Below are 24,057 nucleotides of genomic sequence, written 5' to 3'. Positions count from 1 at the left end.
CCACACCTTCTGTGACTTAATGGGGAGTCTGAAGGCTGATCTTATTATCACACTGATACAGTCTGTGATAAAAAAGAATTTAAGATACTCTCCTGAGATTTATTTGCCCATTAGGAAGCTGCCAGGAGAAGGTGAAGACAACTCGTAAGGTCAAAGCTGGAACAGAGGGAAGTACTAAATGCCTGGGACCCGGGTGAGCCGTCGGAGGGGACGGAGGACGCGGTTGCCTCTCTGCTCGGAGCTGCTGGAGGGCCTTGGAAAAGCCGCCTGATTTCTGCTGGTTGGGTTAGAGGCAGCGGGCCGTGGTGCGGCGCAGCGGGGCGGCACGCTCGCCGTTCATCATCGCCGCGCCGCCGGAGCGCGGCGTCCCGGGCACGGCGTTTCCGAGCTGCACCTGGGCAGGACGGTTGCATCAGCCGCCGCCAGGGCCTGGTGCTCGCGGCTCCTCGGCAAAGCGCTCCCGGGAGCCCTCGTGTTCCAGGGAATGCTGCAGGCTGTGCCGACGGGAGCTAAGATAGACCCGGGGAGCTGCTGACTCCAGCAGCGGGAGGCGAGGCGGCTTCACCCGTGTGCTTGCAGGTGGATCTGCTCTGTTCCACTTTTAATTTGCCCATTTTGACCTTTTTTGTGGTTGTTTCTGAACATTCTGAGAAACAGCACCGGGGCGGGATCTGCCCGTCCTTCCATTAGAAGCACAGGGAGAAGTTTGGCAGGAAGCCCCTGCAGTCGGGAGGCAAAGCCGAGCAGGGACCAAAACTGGAAGCAAGGTGGCTCTTTTAGAGAAAGGCACGGGCAGAATTTCCCTTCTCCCACATCCTCCTGGATCCTCCGTGATTCCCCGGCCGATTCTGCCCGCTTTAAAATGTGACCCACTGCAATATTTTACTTAAGCCTGGAGTTTAATGGACTGGAACTTATTGTAGAGCTCACCATGAGGGCTCCAAGCCTCCTGTTGGGTACCATTTTAGTGAAATTAGCTTGCCATAGCTTGTCAGTGAGTTTAACAGTGCTGATGGGTTGAACGCCCCAGGATACAGGAGCAGCCTCTCTTAGCTTTGTACTTAGCTTTAGCTTCTGTAAATACAGTTGGGAGAGATAATTCAGCCAAATATGTTTCAATGCAAAGCGAAGATTTGACAACATAAACACTTCCATGAATTTGGGTCAGTTTTGTCGTCCTAATGCAAAAGTTGTGGGAAAGGAAAACATTTCATTTCAGCGTTCGTGGAGCGAGGCTCGGGGTTCCACATGCAGGGTGGTTTGTTTGCTTCCACATTGCCTTTGTTTTTAATTAAACGTGATCGAAGTCAGATGCCCGGAACTTATACAAAGCTTTTCATTTCGGGACGAGCAAGAATTGAAGCTGACTTGGAGATAACTTCTTATAATATCTGCAGTGCACGGGGCAGAAATCCTGACTGTGGTCCTGCGTCTACATCACCCGCAGCAGCAGCAGAGCCTCCTCTGCTCTCCTGCCTCTGCAAACAGGTAGTGCAGGATCCAGCCCCGTCTCAGTGCGCTGAGCAAAGATTTTGGGACTTCTGTCATTTCTCCACTTTGTCTTTGTGCCAAACTGAGTGTTGGGGGAGTGAAAAAAAGCCATATATTACTTAGATTTGTGTGAAAACTAAATAATTGAATATGAAGGCATTGGCTTTATGTCTTTCAAGGAATCCTTTTGAAGTTGACTCTTTTGACCTTCGAGGCCCTGCATAATTTTTCCTCTCCTCTCTCCTCCTCTTTGTTGTTCCTTACCCGCCTGTAATCCTCTCTCCTGCCAGCTTCCTTCCTCTCCTCCCACCCTGCTCCGGGACTCCATTTATCCGTGCCCCGCGTTTGAAGCGCTCGGTGGCTCATATGGCAGCTTCCTCCCCCTGCAATCCTTCCTCCACGCTCTCCTCCATCGTGAGCATTTCCTAACCCGCCTTCATCAGCTGGCGTTTTCCCCGGGCTCTTCCCCTGGATTTTTTTTCGTCCCGAAATGCTTTTTCCTTCTTTGGGAAATCCTAAATTAGGGAAACATGCCCTATTCCTCTCCCTGGCCACGTGCAATGCATTCACCCATGGTTTTCAGCTGGGCACGGGCTTTCTTTGCTCCCCATCTGGACACAACAAGACTCCACTCATCTGCTGCCGCTACCCGGATAATTAATAACTGCGTGACCTTCCTGCACCGCATCCATATAATACTAGGGCTCGAGAGCGGTCTGAGGCTGCTTTGCCCTTCTCATCAAGCCCAGCTGTCATCCCCTCTACCGCTGGTCTCGGTAGGGTGGTCACAGCAGGTCAGCACGGTGATGATCAGAGCCAGGAGGATTTTGGTAAAGAGGTATAAGCCAGTGAAAAGGGTCGTTTGGGTGCTGTATAAAAAGCGCTACCGAGCTTCAGTTTTAGCAGCTGAGGAAATTGCTTTCTCCGTGGCTCTGCCAGTAACCGCTGTGCAGTTTATCAGGAATCGGAGCCTCGCTGGGAAGCGATGGGAAGGCTCAGCCGACTTCAACGGGATGAGCAGGCTTCTTTATGAAGAGTGAATTTAGGTGGGAAGAAAGGATGTGTGCTCATGCACAGAGGTTCGCAATGCTGTTTAGCATGAAAATGCTGGTGCTGGAGGTGAAGGAAATCCTGCTTGTTTATTCCCCTTGGAGGGAGGAAGATGGATTTGCTCCCGGTGCAGGTAAATGTCCATAGGGATTTCACAAGCATTTAAATTCCTCCTGCAACTAGCAAGTGAACTGAAAAAAAGGGCAGTGGTTGGTTTTATGAAGAACTGCTCTTCTTTCGCTAGGGATAGAGTTTGTTTTTCCACTGACACATCTCTGACAAATACCCAAAGACTGTGTGACATGGGAAGCCAAGTGATTGTGTTGTCATGGTAAAAGACTAGTGAAAGAAGAGCGAGATTTATATCGTGGCTGCTCAGAGGGCTGGAGGAAAACATGGCCCAGAGCCATAAGTCATGCAGGCCTGGTTGATAGGGCTGCAGTTTTTGCCAAGTGTGGGCTGGTTGGTGGCTTGCGTGAAATGGGCTGCATAGTCTTGGCCCAAGTCTTGGTGGGCATGATTCCACATCACAGAAACCAGCAGTGCAGCTGACACTTGTGCTGACAGTCTTAGCAAAAAGATGAGTAGCTGAATTGGCCCTGAAGATTAAAAAAAAAAAGATAAAAAAAGAAGATTTTTACAGCTGGAGAATAGCTTCCTTCTACCAAGGAAAAAAGAAGAGCAGATGACCCTGGGCTTGTGGCTGTGTCATCTCCTCCGCTTTGTGCCTCGGTTCCCTTACCACAAAAGCAGGACACGGAGTTGGCTGGCTCTGGTTGCTGAGGACCTTTGGAGGCCTCTTGCTCAGGCTTCCACCCAAAGCAGGTCTTAGGTCTGGCTTATGCCTTTGCATCAATGAGTTTTGGGTATCTCTAAGGGCAGAAGAAGCCTCTCTGGGTCCATGGTCCAATGTTTGCCCAGTAAAATATGTTTTTCTTATATATGATCATAGTGAAATATGTTTTTCTTACATATGATCATAACATCCTGTGCTGCAGTTTGTGTCTGTAGCACCTTGTTCTCCAAGAACTCCACCTTCTCTATAGCTGTTCCTTAAGTAGTTGCATAAAACAACGAAGTTCTCCCTTCACCGTCTGGTTTTTTGGCCCGAACAAACTCTACTCTTACACTGTGTGCTCCAGCCTCCTAGCCACCTTGCTGTACCTCCAGAATGACAACCTTTGTCCTGTCCTGGAGAACCCTAGCTGGACACACTCCGCCAGATCTCATCTCACAAGTGCCAAGAGAGAGGAAGATCCATTTCCCTCCATATCCTGGCAGCACTTTTTCTAATGCAACTCAGCGAGTGTCTGGCCTTCTTCCTGCTGACTCCGGCCCACCTTGTGGACCCTCAGATCCTTCTCCACAAAGCTACTGTCTGTCCAAAAGGAGATGAGCTCGGACACATGTGCTGCTGGCTACAGCTGGGCTTTGCTCAGCCTCACCTTTAGAAACCTTGAAGTCTGTTAATGACAGGGGTGAGGTGGCTGGAGGAGCCCAGCACTGCAGAAAACCCGGGGATATCCTTGAAGAACAATTTTTTTTGGTTTCAAGATTGTTCTTGTTCAGAGCAGATGCAGCTCGTGTGGCTGCTGCTCTTGCTGATGAGGTACCTGCCCTGTGAATATAAAAAGGAAGATTTCTGTCTCCACTGCTGCCCATCCATCACCTTTCACAAGCACTAGAAGCAAAAGGAAGAATAAAGGGAATAACAAGAAAATAAAGAAACATCATAGCTAGAAAGCTATCCTGGGTGTTTCACAATTCTATAAATTATACCCTTCCCTTCCCCTTTAATCGCCAGGCATATAAAATACGCTGCAGCAGAATCATATTGTTCACATTAAAGTTTCAGAAGAGAAATACAGGTCCCATCTGCCTGTTTAGCAAAGCAGGGCAGTGCACGACCGTTTCTTTTTTTTTTTCTTCCCCTCAAAATCTACTTTATGGCTGGAGTTTTTTCTTTTAGGGGTGGTCATTCATTTCATTTTCTCATTTCAGCTTGAGTTTTCACAAGCAGCCTTATCTTTATTCTCTCTCCAGACCTTATCCAATGCCTCCAAACTCAAATCCACAGATTTAAGCAGAGGCTTAACCTGTCCTAGATGAAGGTCAAAGCGGCTTCAAGGTCATTTAGGTCTTTAGAAAAGAGAAGCCAAGGTCATTTAGGGGTCCTAGCGGGAGGTTTCTGCTCTGGGGCAGGACAGACACTGTTTGAACAGCAATGGTTGGCAGTAAGAACTAAAAACGAATAAACTGCATGGTGCTAGGACTGTGGGGACATCCCAGTCTGTGGGGCATCACTGCCCTATGGCCTATCATGAGCCGTGTGGAGACACATAGAAATAGTCCGAGCAATTGCTCACAGCACTGGGCCCTCAGACATCCCTCCTCTCCTGCAGAAAGGACATGTCCCTTATGTTTTTTTCTTACCACAGAAGAACCTCATTTTTATTCAGCAGTGTTCAGAGCAGAACCGGTTCGAAGGAGCGGGACTCTCTGGTTTTCAGCCGTGCCTGGAGATTTACACTTGTGCTCCTGCTGCCGTTGAGGTTGCCCTGCCGTGAGTGTAAATCAGCGCGTGCTCCGCGCGGCGCACGCGGTCCCCACGGGTCCGGGGCGGCCGCGGGAAGGAGACTCTGCAGAGTTTGCACTGGCTCTTCAGGGTTTCGTGCTGTTCAGTGACCATAGAAGAGTTTTTTCTTTTTTCTTTTTCTTTTTTTTTTTTTTTTACCATCTTGGTCAAGAAGCTGTTTGGTTTGATATAGGTTCAAAGTTTATTTTTAAGCATCATATGAGAAATGTGGTGGAGGAAGCCACAGCTGGTGCCTTAAAATAAATGGAAGAAAAGACGGCGCTGCAAAAATATTCTGTGATGCATGTGCTTCGTGTGCAGGCCGTGAAGGAGCGTGTCCCTTGGTATGTGCAGCACGGAGGAGCTCTGGATGTTTAACTGCATGCAGATATTTGCAGATATAAGGTGCTTTTATATGACCTGGTGGAGCTCTTGGGCAGGTGGCGTCTATGGGTAAAATGCCAGCAAGTCCATAGCGAGCTCCAGTCCTGCAGGACTTCTGGAAGTGGAGGTAGAAACCAAACCTAGCTGATGACCTACCAAGCAAGCTTGTCCCCAAGGCCCTCGACAGGTCCTCGGCAGCTGTGGAAGGAGGATTCAGGGTGGTTTGGAAGGAGGTTTCCCCACGTGTAGGAGCAGATTCCGTGAGCCACGGCTCATCGGTGAGTCACCATGTGGGTCCATGCACATGGGTGAGCAGCAGGGCCCGGCGCCCGGCCCGCGCGGCCGCCCCGCGCACACCCGGCACACAGGGAGCTCGTAACCGAGTCACTTCTTCCCCAGCTGACGGGTGCTGCTGCAAACACGGGTTTCCCCTCGCGTGCGGGGACTCGGGGCTCCCGCTCCGCAGGTATGCGAGCAACGCGGACACGGCCCCGCGGCCCCACAGCGAGCTCGGGGCAGGGTTTGCAAACAGAGGCGGCGTCGGGATGGGGCTGAAGTGCGTTTTCAAACGTTCTGAAGTGCCACATGGAAAAGGAAAGTCCCGGCGTGGCCGTTCCGTGCCAGCCCGCGGTGGTGGCGAGTGCTGGAGAACCGCTTTGAAGGGCAGCGTTGGCAAGCGTTGCGCTCCTGCCCATGCCTAGGAGTGAAGGAAGGGGTAGATGTGTCTAAAAAAAACACATAAAATGCACGGCGCTGCATCCAATCTGGTTTTGGTGAGTGTTTTCCCTGACAAACAGGGAGAATAAATTAAAACCTTTTAAAGGTTATTTTGCTAATGTGATGCATAAATAAAGCTGCATAATGTGTATTAAAAATGCCAGGGACGGGAGGCTAGATGGGTGGACAGAGAGATAGATCTTTTCAAGTGTCTTGTTTTATTGCACCCCTTTATCTAAGGAATTTTTCCTCAGCTACAGAGAATTCACAGTAATGCGTTTAACACTGCCTGGCATCTCTGTGCTGAGAGAGGAAACGCAAAGCAGAGACAGGGAAATGATGAGGACAGTGGGGTAAAATGCTGAGGCTTCGTGCCCAGGGTGAAGACAGTGTCTTGGAATAGCACCGGGGTGCCGTGTACACATGCAACGTCCTTTGTGCACACATGCAATATCCCTCTCCCGTGCACAGACCCTGCATTTCCCTTCGCGCGGGACGGCAGGAGCGAGGCTGCTGCTCTGCTCGGGAGCTGGGAGCCAAAGCGCGGGCAGATATCGACACGTCACGCTGCTCCCCGAGACAGATCTGCAGCATCCAGTGGGTTTTCCTGGAAGCTGCAGAGCTTTAACTAGGCTGCCTCAGTCATAGCTGCACCTTTCCCGGTAGGTAGGTGCAATCGGAGCCTGCACACATGCAGCTGTGCCCATGGAAGACGACGCCATCCCACGCCGCTCCTGCACATCCTGCAACAGCCCTGGAGGCACCTCAGCCAAGGTCACTTACCCACGGCAGTTGGATGAAACCTGGCTGCTATTTTCGCCCAGAATTTGCAGGGGTATTCGAAGGAAGAGCCAGTTCCCTCTGGCCAGGTAGAGGGTTTGGGCTAATTCACACGACAGTCATGCAGACCGTTGTAAAACGCCCTTGTCCTCAGCTGCACTGGGGTAAATGCAGGGTAGCAGCGGTTAAATCACTGTAGCAAATCTGTAGTTACACCAAGGACAAACAAGAAAACTCTTTACCCAGCAAAGCCAGACAAAAGCATAAATTTCATGTGTTGGGTTCCAGCAGACCTGATTCTGGCTGCAATCAGTGCCCTTTAATTCAAGGCCTCCTTTGGACACCCCCTCAAGTCCAACGTTCGAGCAGTCCCAGCTACTTCACTTGAAAATGTTTCCTTGTAAAAACCCTTTGCGAAGCAGCGCATGTGTTTACGTTATGGTTATCACACATGTAATTTAATCTGACATCGTAATGACAGCATGGCAAGTTCAAAACGCAGCAGTAAATACAGTCGTTAGGGGGGAAAAATAAGAAGAGAATCCCAGCCCATCATCCCAAATGCCTCTTCACGTCATGGGAGGGATCCAGACAGAGTCCAAACACCATAAGCATTTCTGGGTTCCAGTTGGAAACTGCCTGGAGTTCAGGATTGGCCAAAACAAACACGTGGGACGATGCGGCTGCCTTTTCTGCTTTTCTCTCCTTTATTTTTCCCTTCTTTCTGAAGGGTCCCCGCTCTGAAAGCCCCACGAGGAGCGAGATTGAGGTTTTCCCCACACTTGCCCGTGCTGTTCTTACCCTGCGGTGTGAAACACCCCTTCCAGCCCCGAGCTGAACCCTGCCTGGAGCTCTGAGGGTTTTTGCACGCCGCCGGTGTGCAGTGCTATATTTAAGGGTCATTTGCCAGTTCCATTATAAGCCTCATTTACAAGCTTGTTGTTTTCAGTCGAATCAGACTGTAAGTTGGTGCAGGCTTGGAGTCAGCTTGGATGTAGGATTTGCCTTGCTGGGGGGCCAGTCCTGCCAGCCCCTACTTGCTTGCAGAAGTATTAGCTGAGAAATTATACCAGTGACGCCTATTTGCTCCATGGATTTGGGTGAAAGAGACAAGGCTGTGTATATCTTTCTTCTGCTCCTTCCAGGTTAACCCTTGGCGAGCAAGTTCAGATGTTTGGTCTCTTGGTCTTCAACAGCCTTGGCTCTATCTACCGAGTGGGACATGGGTAGACCCCACTGAATGTCACCAGCTGCTCAGGCACGTAAAGCCCTTTAGGATCAGGTGCAGATCTGAACCATTTAGCTGCTTTTCAGCTTTCCAACAGGTTGGTGGAGAAAAGCAGTGGCCTCACTCACCGAAGGAGTCGAGATACAAACGAGATCTGAATCTGACCCATGATCTTTAGCTAAATTGCTCTGTAACCTTGAGAGATGGATTAAAATCATCCCCTGAAGAGAGGGAGTTGCCGCTGGATATTCGGTGCTTTGGCCACACTGTCGGGTTATGCTCATATATTACCTGTGGTCTTCAGAGAGCTCATTAAGCAGTTGGTTTACATGCAAAGAGTCTAGATGAATGCATCATCCCTTTTCCCCAACTGTCCTTGCAGATGTCTGTCAGGGCTTCCTCTGGAAAGGGCCAACCCAGGGGTTAGAGAAATTATTTGAGTTTCAGCCGTGATTCAGAGAAGTGCCGCTTTGCAGAAAAATGATACTGGGGTCGGAGGAGGACGGGGAGACGTGCTGCTCGCTGCTCTGACTAATGCCCGCTGCGCTGGAGCTGGACCGTGTGTGACTGGGTGAAAAACAGCTGGATTTGGCCCAATAGATGTTCCATCCTTTCCGCCTTGGGCTTTTTCTTTGGCTTCATAAGTGTGTTGTTTCTGGAAAGTTGATTAAACAAGAGAGTAGGGTTTGGTCAGTGGTTTGGGGACTCTAAAGTAGTTAGAGAAAGATGTGCAGGGACGTCCTGTTTGCGAATATCCCAGTGCTTGGAATTAGGCTGGATTTTATGGTGTGGCTCAGAGCGTGTCTCACACGACGTTGGGTCAGCACACGAGTCCCCCAGCATCTGGGGACATCCAGATCAGCAAGCTGAGCCGGGGGCTTTGGTGCAGCGTTTGGGATGGACCTCGCTGGAGTGAGGCTGCAAATGGGTCATATAGGAGGTGAGGAGAAACACAGGGTTTCTGGTGACACTGGAGGGAAACGCTCCAAGCGCGGTGACCCTGAGCCCCCTCTCCCGCCACGCGGAGGGGACGCTCCGCCGGGACGGAGCCGCGTGGGGACGGAGCCCGCGCGGGCGCTGGGGCTTCCGCGGAGCCTCATCCCGCTCCCAAACACCCGTCCCGAAACAGCCGGAGCTCCCTCAGCGCCCGGGGAGGACGAGGAGGCCGCGGGGGCGCGAGGACGGGGCCGGACGGGGCGTCCCCGGCCCCGCGTCTCCGCAGCGCCCGCGGAGGCCGCGGCCAAGCCGCTCGCCGTCCCGTCCGCTCGGCAGGGCCCGCAGCCAAACCAGTTTTCCATGGTTAAACTGGGCACATTTTCCGTCTTTTTTTTTTTTTTTTCCCTCGTCAGGAAGCAAACCCACCCAGCTCGCTGCTCAATAGGAGGCTTTTATATACATATACATATATATATATATATATATATATATATATATTCTTTCTTTTCCTCTTTGTGGATCTGAGGAGAAGAGGAGGGAGGGAGGCGACCTTCCTCACCCCCCTGGGCTTGCAGGGAGAGCCAGGGCCAGCTCCAAAGGCTGGAAATGGCTTTTCCCAGCTCAGAAGGCCGTGCTGCAAGGGGGACAGCCGTCCCCGAAGGGTGGCAAGTGCAACCCCTGGGGATGGAGGGGTTTAGTAACCTGATGGCACCATCAGAAACAGAGGTGGCTCCATGGCCATAGGTAGAAGGATTGGGATTGAGTGTGGAGCAAACACAGGTGCAGAAAAACCTCCTGGACCTCCACATTCCTCGTGGACCTTCACATTCCTCGTGGACCTTCACCCAGCTTGCTGGAGATGCTGGGGGAACCCAGTGGGTGGCTGCAGCAGTGACTGATCCTTGGGCAGGTCAGCTCCAGTGCAAGAGCATCTCTGGTGAAACGCCTGGGGATCCTCCTCCTGCTCTCTCTTTTTCCTTTCTTTTTTTTTTTTTTTTGCTTTTAGTCCTCCTTTTTCCTCTCTTCCTCGCAGAGCCCTGCGTGGGAGTGAGCATGCATCACCTGAAGTCCGACTGAGTTTCCATGAAAGCGGAATGGTTGCAGAGCATGGATGGAAACTCGGTGGCGTTATGCTAGACACGCTCCCCTTCCTGCAGGATTTATATCCACCCACAAACACTGGCATGTCCTGTGTCCATATACTTACATCTATGGTACACCGTCCGTGCACAGGGTGGAAATATTTGGACACCCGGGTAATTTCCCGCATCTCTAAGACTTTGTTTTATATGGACTGGGACCCTGGAGCCTGGGGTAGGAGCGACACGCTCAGCTCGTGTCCAGGGCCACGAGGGCAGAGGGCTATAGTGAAAAGCTGAGCCTGGACCTAACCACCCCTAAAACCTCTTTGCGTCCACCCTGCCCATGGTTAGATGTTCGTGTGAGCTCTGAAACTGGGGAGGAATCAAAGTAAAAATGTGGCCCTTCAATTACCAGAGGCTTCGGGCCGGGCTCTGCCTTTGCCAAGGCTCTTGTGCGCATTTATGTGGTAGATTCAGGGATTCGGAGGGTGCAGGGTTGGTGCTGGCACCTCCAGCTTCATCCTGCAGAGCTGCCGGGCCCTGTGGCCGGTCCCTGAGATGTTATAAAGCCCCGTTTGGGCTGCACTGGGGTGCGAGACCTCAGCGGAGAGGGACGGGGTTGCCCACGCGATGGATGAGAGAGGAGACGCAAAAGGCTTTGGGGAGCTCGAGCTGCAAATCCTCACAGAGCGGTGGAGGAGCAGGCTGGAGCGAAAAGCCAATAGACGGATCGATGCCAATAAAAAGAGAGAAATCTGCTAGCTTGTTGGAAGCCTTTACTTAAAATGCCGTGGGTTTGGGCTTAGGTCCTGGCAGCAAATTCCTGCTCCTAAGTGCTGGTGCCCCTCTTGGCTTTTGGGATGGGTTATCAAAGTCTGCCTTTCCATGTCACCTTTCCAAAGGAAAGGGGGAATTTCCTGCCCCACCACACACTGGGGATCATCGGACAAGTTGGAGCAGTTGTCCAACCCACTCTGAAGGTGCCTTCTCCACCTTGGTTTTGGGATTGCCTGGTGAGCCTGGTGGTGAACACGTCCTTCGGGTGCCTGCTTATAGGGAACAAAACAACCAGACCAGAAAACAAGACAGTCTTGCACAGTATGTGTAAATATATATGGTTGACATGGGCTCAACCTGCCAGCCGCGCGATAGATGTGGTTAACGTGACGCTCTTGGCATCCTTCCTGCCCAGGCATCGCTTTGGAAACCGCTGCCCTTGCCTGCCACGTCCGGATCTGCACAAAATCCAGGAATTCTGTATTTTTTTCATTTTGTTTTTCTTATTGGCCTCAGTCATTAGGCGGATGAGCTTCTGCATAGCCCTTAGCAAGCAAGAACCTTTCCCTCCTCAGTGTCCGGCTCCCGGCGCGGGCAGTCCCAAGGGAAAGGCTGGACTCTGGCTCTTCCACAGCCTCCAATTGGCTCCTTTTAAAAAATATAAATGTATCTTTATATATATGAGATTATTTCCTGAGGAGGGAGGTGGCGTTTTCCTCGTCGGCTCGGCCTTGCGCGGCGGGAAGCGCTGGGAAGACACGGAGCGCTCCCTGCCCCACCTTGCTGCCGGAGGGGAGGAACGCCGGGTCCTAGGCTGGGTGCTTTAATAACACGTTCCTCGGGAGACAAGATGTTCGGAGGGGAGGTGCACTTAAGGAAATATTTGCCTCTTTGGCTTTTAAATTCTGCTTTATTTTTTTTTTCTTCCAACTAAAAGGGAAAAAAGTCCCTCCAGCTGCCTTTCCGAAGGGGCTTTTTGCGGATGCCCAGCTCTGCAAAGCAATGTTTCTTCTCTTTGGCACTGCCCCATGAGCATATCCATGGTGGCGGGCATGGAGCAAGCCCTGTTTTTTGGGAGAAAGCACCAGGTTCTCTTGAGGTCACAGGGCAGCCGGCGGCGGAGCCGGGAACCGATTCCCGATTCCCACGGAATAACAAGCAGACCGGGGCGCAGCCGGCAATACGTGGAAGGGGCCGGAGATACGAATCCGCGCTCGGCAAATCCCCTGCAAAGGAGCTGCTGCACCTTCACGGATGAGGGTAATCTCACATGCACATCTTAACTGCCTCACTGCTAGGACACACAGATAAACCCAATAATAACAATAAAAACCCCCAAAAAGCACACGTTCGCAGCCTGGCGCGGTGGAGGAGCCGGTGCCTCCCTGCCGGCCTCTTTGGCGCCGTCTTGGTGGCAACGAGCAGGGCCTTGCTCATCTACAGCCCATCTTACCCCGGCTCTTCTGGGAGGCCAAGGAGCTGGCGGACACTGGAGCCATCTGTGGCGATGACCTCTTCCCACTCGCAATGCAGAGAAGTGCAACTAATGCTATGTAATGTTAATATATCATTTATCCCATTGGATTCAGCAGATTTATATTTTTGACTTCTCAGAATGCTAAATGAGGGTTTCTTCTCTCTCCATTTTTTTCTGTTTTATGCTGGCATCTTTATTGGTTTTCAGAAGCTGTCGGGTGCCGGCGAGGACGTGAAGTTGAAAGTAGAAGTGGGGAACAGAGCAACCAGCAGCTTAAAAACAGCGGCAGCCGCCGGAGCCCAGGGCCGGCTCCGGGGCTCGCGGCTCCGACGGGCCCTGTCCGGGCCACTTCGGAGCATCTCTCCTTGGAGATGCTCCCTGCAGCTCCCCGCAGCGCTCGGACATGCCATTGGCAGCCAACGTGGCTATTTTAGGTGCCCTCCACCCTTTCCCCCGCCCCGGGTTTATTTTAACACCGCCGTCATTTTCTATTATAGAGGGGGAATCTGTGTCTAGCCGCTGTGCCGCGCTGGGCTCGCTTCTCGCGCTGGTTTTGCTGCTTTTCGTGGGTTATTCTGGAGGCCCCCACCCTGGGCTTGGCGCAGGAGGAGGGTGAGGAGGGCAGGTGGAGGAAGGGCAGCATCAGCATCGCACGCAGGAATCATAAGGTCATTCCTCAGGCTCCAGGCCCCGCGTGGCGGCGCAGAGCTGTCAAACCACCCTGCGAGGGAAAAATGCCCTTTCTGCAAACCTATGCAAATGGATTGCCTCCCTTGCTTCTCTTTTTCTTCTTTTTTTTTTTTCTTTCCCCACCACATTTAAATTACATGAATCACTTTCAATTTTGCCACCATCCTGTAAAGTTATCAGCTTCCCGGTTAACAGAAGCACATCTTGGGAGAGCCAGAATGGGAAGATAAAGGAAAATGAGGCTGTTTCCACAGAAGGGAGCTGTGCATCATTCTCAGCACAACAGCTGCCCTTTCCGTTTCCTGCTAAATCGGGGGGTTTATAATCGCCTCCCACCCTCGCTTCTAATTCCATTTTTCTTTCCCTCCTGCGGCTGCTGAGTGAACAATCCACAAATCAAGAAGACCTGAGCTGAGTGTCCAGGAGAAATAATGAAGCCCTCGGTAATGAGACCTGAGGAATTCAGAGCGATCTCGTAGTCTGCAGCTTTCCTGATCTCTTGCACGTATGCTGATCTGGCAAGAACAGGTCAAAATTCCTATGGACACCACGTTGCTTGGACATTAACGCTCTATCAAAGCAAAAGAAAATTACAAAAGGGTAAAAAATAAATGCAGCAGAGGGAATTGAATGCTTATTATTAGGATGCAAAGCCAGAGAAAGGAAGTTGTCTCTTCCTCCCCTGCACGGGGACTGTTTTACAATCTTCCACTCAACTTGGATAACACGTTGGTTTTGCTGTTGTTTGTCAGTGATTTTAAGGGAGGGTTTTCGGTGGAGCCTGTCGGGTTGTGAGGAGAGCGTAGCTAGTTAACATGGTTAAGCACAGCACACTGTAATGAACCAATTTGTTTCAGACAACAGGCGTAATTACTTCGCAGATAATGTGCGCGCCAGGGGATGCGGGGCTGGGATCTTTGTTCCTGAGACGAAAACAGGGGGCTCGGTGCCTGGAGCTGACAGAGGGACTCGTGGGGGTGTCCACGGCCTGTGCTCTTCTGGGCTGGCTGATCGGGAGCAGCATTGCAAGTGCATGCACCCAGGGGCTCGAATACTCCTGCGCTGTCCCTGCACATCAGCCCATGCTTGTGGCCTTCAGCTGGAGGCCGGCCAAGCCCTGCCAGATCCTGGGATCTCGGAGAGCAGCGGCACAGAAAGGGGTGAGCCGGTGGGATGGAGGAGGTCAGACTGGGTGCAGAGGTGTGATGGGGGCCATCATTATCCCTAAATCCTCACTTCTTTGGGCTGTGACTGGTCCTAAGTGTCTGGGGCTGAGATGGGGCTTCCTGCAGCACCGTGATGGCTGTGAAGGTCTCCCTAGGAGCAGCGCTCACAACCACCGCGTTGCACTGCCCTGGGTTGCACTTATCCCTCTGGACCTCACTCTTACCTGGCAGATTTGCTTGCTGAAATGGGGCCCTGGCAGAGCAGCCTCCCCGTCTGCAGGTGCCCCTGGGGCAGCTGCTCCGTGCTCTGCTCCCGTTGCGCCGTTTTCCCAAGGCCTTCGCCCTCCTGCTCCCACGCGGCAGCCGCTCGGCAGCGCTGATTAGGTGTAGGGGAGATAACGGCAAGGTCTCGGCTGCTGCCTGACCCTGCGGAGCCAGGAGGAGGCTGCCAGGGCCCCTTCTCACGGGAACACTTGCTGGGGAGATGGGTGCTCAGCAGCTCCCAGGCCAGGGGGGATGGATCCCAGGAGAGAGGCAGAGATAGGGTGGGATGGGAAGCTGCACATCAGTGCGCCATGGCATTGAGCCCTGAGAAAGGGCTAGGGAGTCTTCCTTAGGCATAGACTGGCTTTTTTTGGAGAATTTCTGCTCAGCAGTGAAGTAGCTGCTATCTGCAGTGGGGCTTTTGGAAGTGAAACGGCGTTAACATGTTTCCTGGGGGCTTCCAAAGGCCTCACGTAGTCCAAGCTATTCAGGCTGCTTGATATATCCTACATGTGACAGGACTAATGCATTCCTAGCTTGCTGGAGGAAGTCACTCTCCTTTCCTGGGATTTCTCATGTGGAAGAGCTGCTGGAGCTGTTTAAAAGAGGAAACATCTTACAGATTAAAAAATGGCAAAAAATAAGGTTTTCCTTTTGGGTGTGGGCTTTGTGTTTCCGAATTCCGCTTTGCAGCCGGCGCGGCTCTGGCAGGGGAAGGTGCCTGCCAGGCACACGGGGCATTTGATAGCACGTTAATGTGTCTGAACGGAATCAGGGCCAGAGCAAGCTCAGCTCCTTGGTGGAGTCAACACGCCGCCGTCTGCTCTGGCCAGGCCCTCACTCAGTGGGTGAGTGCTTGGTTGTCTTCTCTGTTTGCCCACCCGTTCTGCCTCCCCTGTTCCGAGACCCCTCAATAAGACACTCTCGTGCAAGTGTCCTAATTGGGGGGCTGCCTGGTGTGAGTGGAGCAGGGGACACAGAACTGGAGGGCTGCTGGCCCGTGAGGCCGCTCTCCTGCTGCAGCCAACAGCTGTGTCCCTCCTAGGTTGGGAAGTCTGGTTGTACCAGTCACCAAAACAATTGCGCAGCTCCAAGGACACTCCCTGGCTGGTCCTGTTTAGTGGTGCAGGTGCTGGTGCCAAGCGATGTGAGGCAATGCAACGTCTCCCTTTCCCCAGAGAGTGCCCAACATGGCAAATTCTGCAAGCGCCTACATGGTGTTGGCTCCGGGAGGGTGTGGAAGAGGCATCACGGGGAGGAAATCATAGAGCCAGGTTCCTGGGGGCAGGGTGTGGAAGTGAGGAGGGAGCACGTGCTGGTGCTGGCAAGGGACAGGCTGAGAGCAGAGGAGAGAAGGAAGGAGACAAGGAAGGAGACTTGAAGGGACGTAGAGGAAAGCAGAGGTTAATCATAGAGGACGTGGAAGGAGGTAAAGGTGACAAGGAGATTTAATGCATTGGGGCAGTGGAATCAGAGAGTCATTACAGAGACAGAAGTAATGTAAAGGAGAGAAAAATACTGCAGGAGAAGGCACATCCATTTAGACGTTACCGATTGGAAGTCCCCCTGCTAACGCCCTGCTCTCTGTGTTTTGTCCTAGGGCACTAAATGAGAATATGGCCAATGGCATTGAAGATCTTATCGGGATCCCATTCCCGAACCACAGCAGTGAAGTCCTATGTGGTTTAAACGAGCAGCGACATGACGGTCTCCTCTGCGATGTCATCCTCATTGTACAGGACCAGGAGTACCGGACTCATCGGTCTGTCCTTGCTGCCTGCAGCAAGTACTTCAAAAAACTGTTCACTACCAGCACTTTAACAGACCAGCCCTATGTTTACGAGATTGACTTTGTCAAGCCTGAAGCACTTTCTGCCATCCTCGAGTTCGCCTACACCTCAACCCTCACCATCACCACCTCAAATGTCAAGCACATCCTTAGCGCGGCCAAGATGCTGGAGATTCAGTGCATTATCAACGTATGCCTTGAAATCATGGAGCCTGACAGAGAGGCAGAAGAGGAAGATGACAAAGAGGATGAAGACGATGACGAAGATGAAGATGAAGATGAGGAGGAGGAGGAAGAGGAGGAAGAAGAAGTGGAGGATTTCGTCAATCAGGACAACCTAACTGATGTCCAAGAAGTAAGCTGTCACCAAAGCCCTTCTAAGTCGGACCTTACCGAAGAAGCATATACAGAAGCACCTAAAGACTTCCCAAATCACTATCCAGCCAATAACTCATCTGGGCACTTGGGTGTGATACGAGACTTCTCTATTGAGTCCTTGCTGAGGGAGAACTTGTACCCTAAAACAAACATCCCAGAAAGGAGGTCAGCTCTCTCTCCTTTCACCCCTAGCTTCTTCCCCCACCTCTGGAATGGCGACTTTAGCTCCTTTTCCCAGCTCGAAGAGCCACAAGTAGACAATGGCCCTTTGGATCTGGTGATCAAAAAGAGGAAGATCAAGGAAGAGGAGGAGAAGGAAGACCTGCCTCCTCCTCCTCCTTTCCCTAATGACTTCTTCAAGGACATGTTTACCAACACCCCAACAGCTCCCTTAGGGCATATTAAGGCAGAGACTGACTACAGCGCTTATCTCAATTTCCTAAGTGCAACCCAGTTTGGAGGAGTTTTTCCTCCGTGGCCCCTGGAGGAAGAGAGGAAGGTGAAGCCCAAGGCCTCGCAGCAGTGCCCCATCTGCAACAAAGTCATCATGGGGGCTGGGAAGCTGCCCCGGCACATGAGGACCCACACGGGAGAGAAGCCGTATATGTGCAATATCTGTGAAGTCCGTTTCACCAGGTGGGCATTGGGTTTCTCTGTCAGGATTCGTGAAGAGACAGGGGGTGGCTGGAGGGGACAGAGTTCTAAACCTGTGGGTGATTCCTGTAGCTCTACCATGGGTACCATGAAGGGAGACAGCACCATGCCCCTGGGCAAGTGCAGGCAGCAGAAGATAAAACCCTTACGGTGGCACCAGGTAGCCCCAAGTCATGGTGTTTGTTGCCCCCTAGATGGAGGTGACAACTGCAGCCAAAGGGCTGATATCTGCTCTGTCAGTGAAGGGCAGAGGTTTCCCCTTGCAGAAGTAGTAAGTTATCAACATAAGTTAAGGGCAATGACCCTCATCTGAAGTCACGGTGCCTTCTGTGCTGGGTCTACAGAGATCCTTTGCACTCATCTGCTACTTCAGTGCTTTGCTCTGCCAGCAGTGACACAGGGCTGAGAAGACACAAGCACCTGAACTATATCTCTTTTGTCCTAGAAGGGGTAGAAAAGAAAAAAAAGAAAAGAAAAGCTCTTAGAGCAGAAAAAGAAGGGAGAGAGAAAGAGATAAAGAAGGAGAGAGAAAAGGAAAGAAAACAAATCCATGTGTTTGGGTGGCTTGTGAGTGATCGGTCTTAATCACTTACTGTACAAAAGCTGTAATAAATGATAGAAGATTTTCAGCCTCACCATTGTTCACCACAGTTGGAGCAGAAAGTGCTGTTTGTGCCTAAGACCAGTGGAAAACAGATGGCTGCTTTTGGTGAAAGAGCCAAAGAAGCTTCAACCCTAATGTGCCAGGAGAAGTGCTGAGTTGGGAGGGACATTTAGCTGTGGGATGTAATTTGGTTTTGCACATCGTTTTGGCATCAGTGTAGGCGGCTGATAGTCTACATGACAGTGTAGACCATAGCAGTGTTTGCGCTTCCTGAGGCCAGAGTGGTCCTACTTGTTGTATGTTGATCTGCCAGGGTGGCATTGACCCATAACATCAACCAGCCAAGAGCCGGCAGCCAGGCTGACTCCATAGTGGGATGATACAAGCCCCTTCAGAGGCATTGGCCAACGCAAAGGTAGATGAGTAAGGGGGCCTCTCCATCCATAACTGCAAAGAACTTGTGGGACTAAAAATAATTTGTTTTTAGGGATTTCAAGTTAGGTAAAATGCATCTTAAGGGTTGCTTGCTCCAAGATAGGCCTGAGCAGAGACAGCAAGCTCAGATGCATCCTCTGTGTGCATTCCTGCTCTCACCACCTCTCTGCTCCCTCGCAGAGTCCTAGATGCTCATAAATCAGAATAGGCTCTGAGAGGGCTGTGCAAACGTAAGGCCTTTGAAAAGCTGGGCAAGTTTAATTGGTGAGCAGAGACAAATAGATTCCTGGACTGGCTCATGCTGGGTATAATTAATATCTAATGAGTACAATCTTTACCATAATAATAAAGCTTTCTGACAAGAGCATGGTATTTCAGCTGCTGGCTACGTGCGAGACAGAGAGCCCCGTTAGGCTGGGGCCAGCAAAGTGGAGGAAAATGATGTGCACGGTGGCTGCCGAGCTCCCGACAGCGACCAGACACCGGGGGTGCTCCTCTGTTCAGCCTGTCTTTTCTTCTCCCGTCCCTGTGATAATATTCAAGTGGAATTTATGCAGATGATGAGGATTTGACCTGACAATAAATTCCCGTGCTCTGCTCTGTTAGCACAGCAGACACTGTATTATAATGCACGGAGCGTACGCCAGCTCCGCGTGTCCCATACCGATGTCAGCACCCAGACATTACCTCCAGGTACACGTGCAACGGGACGAGCAGTGGGGTTCACCCCAGTGGATATATCTCCAGATGGGAGCCCAGGCCATGGCTGGGGCTCGGACAGGTATCTTCTGAGCCCCTGTCACTGCTCCTGGATGTGACACTTCAGTGATAGCTGCAGAGAGGAAAGTGGGATGACTTGGTAGATTGGTGACCCCTTTCCCATAACGGTAGTGCTCGAGTTTAGTCCTGCCTTTGCAAACAAGGTCAGTGCCCTGGGCTTTGTCTGAGGAGACTGAGGTATGGGGAGATGTTGGCATTGGCTCACACTTACTGCAAAGGCTACTAAGAGGGATTGGGTGAACATTTGGGTATCCTGACCCCTACTCCAGGCTGTGATAGAGCAGGCGAACCACACCTGGGACCGGGACGCTGCCTGGCTGCGTGTGGCTCTTGGAGGATCTCTGACAGCAACAGCTCGCGGGGCTGTGACCTGGGGCCGTTCAGCCTTGGCCATGGCAGAGCCTCCAACTGGAGCCAGTCCTGGCCCTGGTCCTGGTCCCGGCGTGTGCCGCAGAAGCACAGCTGGGGAGCTGGGCCCCGCAGCCAGCGGCTCCTTCCAGCGAGGTGACGTTTTGCGAGCTGCTCATCGCTGCTCTTCATGCTTGTGCTGTCATGTGGAGGTGGCCCTGCCACGTCAGCCCGGCCCAACCCAGACCCACTGCATGCGCTCGGAGCAGCTCCTGCCGCGCTCATGTTAGGGCGCGTGCGTCTTCCTGGCCGGGGGGTCTCAGGAAGCCACAGCACATTGAGCTCCTCCTCTTGGAGCTTAAATATTGAGGCGGTTTTGAACCACAGAGGCAGTTCCCACTTCATTTTGGCCATTGAGGCTCTGCTCCCCCTGAGCCTTGGGCTTCCCCATGCCACATTCTGTGCCCAAGTGGCAACTAGCCACTGTCAGAGGTGGTCAATGCCACCCATGGTTGGATTCCAGCCTCAGCACCTTGGGGTGCTGAGCTTAAATGGGCTGTCGGCTGGTCCCATCACTGCAGCCATATTCTCTACTACTGTCTTCTCTGCTACTTTTCCCCTGGGAAAATTGGGTGAGGAAAGCCAGTCTCGAATGGGGCAATGCCTGCAGTTGCAAAGAGCCTTCTCTTGCGCAGCATCACACCCCCGTTTTGGCCTAGCATGGACCATTACTAATCGGTGTGTAAACTTCACGGCTCCTTTGTGCCCTCCTTGTGCCCAGCAGCTTCTCAATACAAAGCACGAGGTCGGGAAAGTCGGGAGGACTTTCAGCCCCACGGCACCATCCCTTCTGTGTCCCTGTCCCCTTGTGTTGTCCCTCGCTGGGACAAAGACCTCCATATGCAGAGTGTTTGCAGGGTCCAAGGGAAGGCTCCCACCTCCCTGTGCAGAGCTGGAGGCTGGAGGGGCAGGAAACAGAGAGGGCTCCCTATGCCCCACAGCAAGGACCCTGCATCGGTCCTAGCTGTGATGGACATCTAATTGCAGGAGGCCAGACTTCATTCAATAGCTCATTGGTTTTTTCTTAAGCAAAGGCTGTTCAGGGTCTGAGCTGCTGTTTTTCACTGCTAAAAGACTGAAGGAAAGTGCAAATATTTCAGCTTTTTCACCAAGGCAGCCCCAGAGCATTCAAGGAGAAACCACTGCAGCCAGAAAGGTTGACTTTGTTTCCTCGTGTTATTTGTGTTGTGACAGCTTACAGAGCCCTAATAGCTCTCCCAATGCAATTGCCTTAGGGACATCCACATGCAGTGGCACATGTTGCTCCCCACGAACCTGCCACCGATCCTGCAACGGGGCACGCAGCAACCTGGGCAGCTTGCTCAAAACACCCACCCTACCCACATGGGAGCCACATCTGGCCACCCCTTTCCTGGGAGCTTCTCCCTGCACATCTGCATGTCCTGAAAATTACCATTTCGGAGGAAAAAGAGCCAAGAAAAGCTCCCTTGTTCTATATCCCATGCGCTGTGGCGGTGGTAGAGGCGTGCAGGGAAGGATCGTGGTTCTCCCTGCCTGCTGACAGAGATGGGTAATAGCCTGCAAGAGCTGTGCCTGTATTTACGTTGTATAACCCTGACACGCCGCGTGTTTGTTAGGAAAAGCGATCCTGCTAGGTTAAACATTACATATATAGCTTTAAATTATATTAGAGGTGGGGCTGGTAGCTCTGCTTTTTATTAACGTTTCCCAACACTTCACATTACGAGACCCTGTTCTCGTCTGCTTGTAACATTGCCGCGCGTGCTGCACTTGGGCTGAAATTTTCCATGCGCCTCCGTGTTGTTTCTGAGAACCGGTTTCAGCACTTTCCAAGAGCGAGGCTAAGGGGCAACGTGCCCACGCGGCACTCGCGGCACCGCAGCGTCTCTGCAAAGATCAGGCCTGGCTCTCGGGAGCGGGAGCTGGGGCTGGTGTTGGCGCGGGGACCATGAGGGGCATTTCTCTGCCTCCCTGCAGAACTCCCCAGGTTGCACGCCTTGGAAAACCAAAGGCTCTGCAAGCTCAGTTGAGCTGTGGAGCAAGCAGAGAGCATCTCCATCGCCTGCAGTGCTGCTGCATCATCCCCCGGGGGCAGGTTGTCCCACGGGGATGTAGGATCAGCGCACTGACAGCAAGTGGTTGGTCTGGCTCATCGGTCCATGGGTCACACTCCCAGGGGTCTGTACGGCCCCGTGGGCGTCCCATGCGTTGCATCGACTTTGCTCTGGGCACTAGATGACAGGACTCAGGCAAAGCAACAGGATTTGATCACGGCACCGCAAACTATTTCAAGAGGAGCATGGGCAGGGTGGCAGAAAGCTGTGTGCAGGCAGCACCTTGAACATTTGTAGTGCTTGACCTGAGCATAAGTATATTTGTTTTTTTTTTTTTTTGCATGCTCACATATTTTATGTATATGAATAGCATGGCTTTATATACTCTCTGTGTTCTTTGCCACATCACTCGAATGCCACATCACTGTCTCAAAGAGATCAAACCAAAAGCGTGTCAGAAACCAGCCTAAATGCCCTCGCTTTGCTGTTTCCTTGCTTTCTGCACCGCACTAAACTTTTGCAATCTCAGCAGCAAACTTGGCCTGGCTCAGGCAGCTTCGCTTTTTATCATCATGTGCCTTAGTTGTGAAGCTGCAGACGACAATATTTATCTATTGGGAAAAAAACAAAAACAAAAAAACCACAACAGTGACTGCATGGCCAGTTTGAGAAAACATTCTTGCTGCTTGCTGGTGTTTCCTCGCCCTGGAAATCCTGCCTCTGCACATAAAGGCAATCAGGATGGGTGCTCTGCCATCCTGTGGCTGCTTTTAAGAACCACCTCCAAAACGCGTGTAGTTGTTGGAGGCTGGAAGGGCAAGTGTGTGTATATATGTGTATGTGTGTGTGTGTGTGTGTGTGTGTGTGTGTGTGTGTGCCAGCCTTGGAGGCTGCACGCTGTAACCCCTGGAGCGCCCAGGCGTGCCCATGCTCTCGCCTGGGTAGCAGCTCCAGCTTCAAACGAAAGCTCCTGAGACACCCAGTGGTCATTGGAAGCATAAGAGCAGTTTGCCCGCGGAAGCTTCTCTCCTCTGTAGGTAGCCTTTATCTTTTCTTTTCTTTTTGTCATTTCCAATTAAGCTGTTTTGAGTTCACTGCAAGCTCCTAAAGGGCTGGGGCTGCCCATCTCAGGCTCCAGTCTCCTCTGGTTGAACCCAAACAAGCCCAAGGAGTCCTGATGCTCAATGTGCCAAAGCCCCTCCGTTGCAGGGCCAAAGTCCTCCTTGGAGGACAGAGGAACTGGTCCAAGGGCTGGGGGCCAGCCCCACACTGAGCCTCCAGGTGACCCAGTCCCTACCACCACCTCCTGCCTTCTTGAAGGTCTCAAACCCATCCTCTTCTCCTGATGTGTCAGAAAGGGGGAGATGCACCCGGGCGCCTTGCTGCCTCGCTGACTGCGCTCTTGTTTTTGCAGGCAGGACAAGCTCAAGATCCACATGCGGAAGCACACGGGCGAGCGTCCCTACCTCTGCATCCACTGCAACGCCACGTTCATGCACAACTACGACCTGAAGAACCACATGCGCATCCACACGGGCGTGCGGCCCTACCAGTGCGAGTTCTGCTACAAGAGCTTCACCCGCTCCGACCACCTCCACCGCCACATCAAGCGCCAGAGCTGCCGCATGGCGCGGCCGCGGCGGGGCCGCAAGCTGGCGCCGTGGCGGGCCGCCAGCCTGCTCCTGGGCCCCGGCAGCGCGCCGGGCGACACGGCGTTCGCCAACACGGCGTTCGGCGTGCCGCCCGCCCTGCAAGAGGTGGGCGGCCACCTCGGCGGAGCCCCCGTGTGCCTGCCCGGCCCCGGCGCCGAGCACTTCCTCGGCGGCGCCAAGGACGCCTTCAGCCTGCAGGAGCTGGAGAGCCGCTTCGAGGAGACGCAGCTGAAGCTGCTGCGGCGCGCGCAGCTGGACATGGAGAGGAACGCGGGCCTCTTCGCCTTCGCCCTGGGCCGCCAGGACAACCTGGCGGGCCAGCCGTTCTTCCCGCTGCCCGGCCCCTGGAGCGCCGGCTTCAGCGGCCTCGCGGGGCTGGCGCGCGTGGCGCCCATCTCCGAGGCGGGAAACTGAGGCGGCTGCCGCAGCCGCTCGAGGAGGCGCCGGCCAACGCCGCCCGCCTCAGCCCGCAGCCGCCTCCCGAGGACGGTGAGGGACGAGGCGGCCGCGCTTCCTCCCCGTACGCTGCGTTCCTCGGCCCTTTGGGTCAAGGGGACTCGTGGGGTGGCTTTTCTTTTTTTTTTTTTTAATTTTTGTTTTCACTCCCACATCTGGCAACAGGTTTTGCTCCATTGAGGAGCATGGGGATGGCAACAGGTGGGACACGGACACGGGCCAAGCTCCTCAGGCGCCTCCAAGAGCTT

At 52.7% G+C, this 24,057-nt stretch overlaps 1 protein-coding gene across 1 annotated transcript; it reads left to right on the top strand.

The window, feature by feature from the left end:
* Positions 1 to 16,222: 16,222 nt before the first annotated feature.
* On the top strand, positions 16,223 to 23,767 carry LOC104564688 (zinc finger and BTB domain-containing protein 7C). Its single transcript, XM_088536630.1, has 2 exons — positions 16,223 to 17,420; positions 23,116 to 23,767. Exons 1-2 carry the CDS (start codon positions 16,234 to 16,236, stop codon positions 23,765 to 23,767), a joined length of 1,839 nt encoding a protein of 612 aa, XP_088392756.1. The 5' UTR covers positions 16,223 to 16,233.
* The last annotated feature ends 290 nt before the right edge of the window (positions 23,768 to 24,057 follow it).

Source organism: Tinamus guttatus, unplaced genomic scaffold (genome assembly GCF_059628265.1).
Source record: "Tinamus guttatus ecotype Peru unplaced genomic scaffold, ASM5962826v1 Tinamus_guttatus_pri_ptg000685l, whole genome shotgun sequence".
Taxonomy (NCBI): Eukaryota; Metazoa; Chordata; class Aves; order Tinamiformes; family Tinamidae; genus Tinamus; species Tinamus guttatus.
The sequence above is the reverse complement of the archived record's forward strand: the minus strand, read 5'-3'. Positions and strand labels throughout refer to the sequence as shown.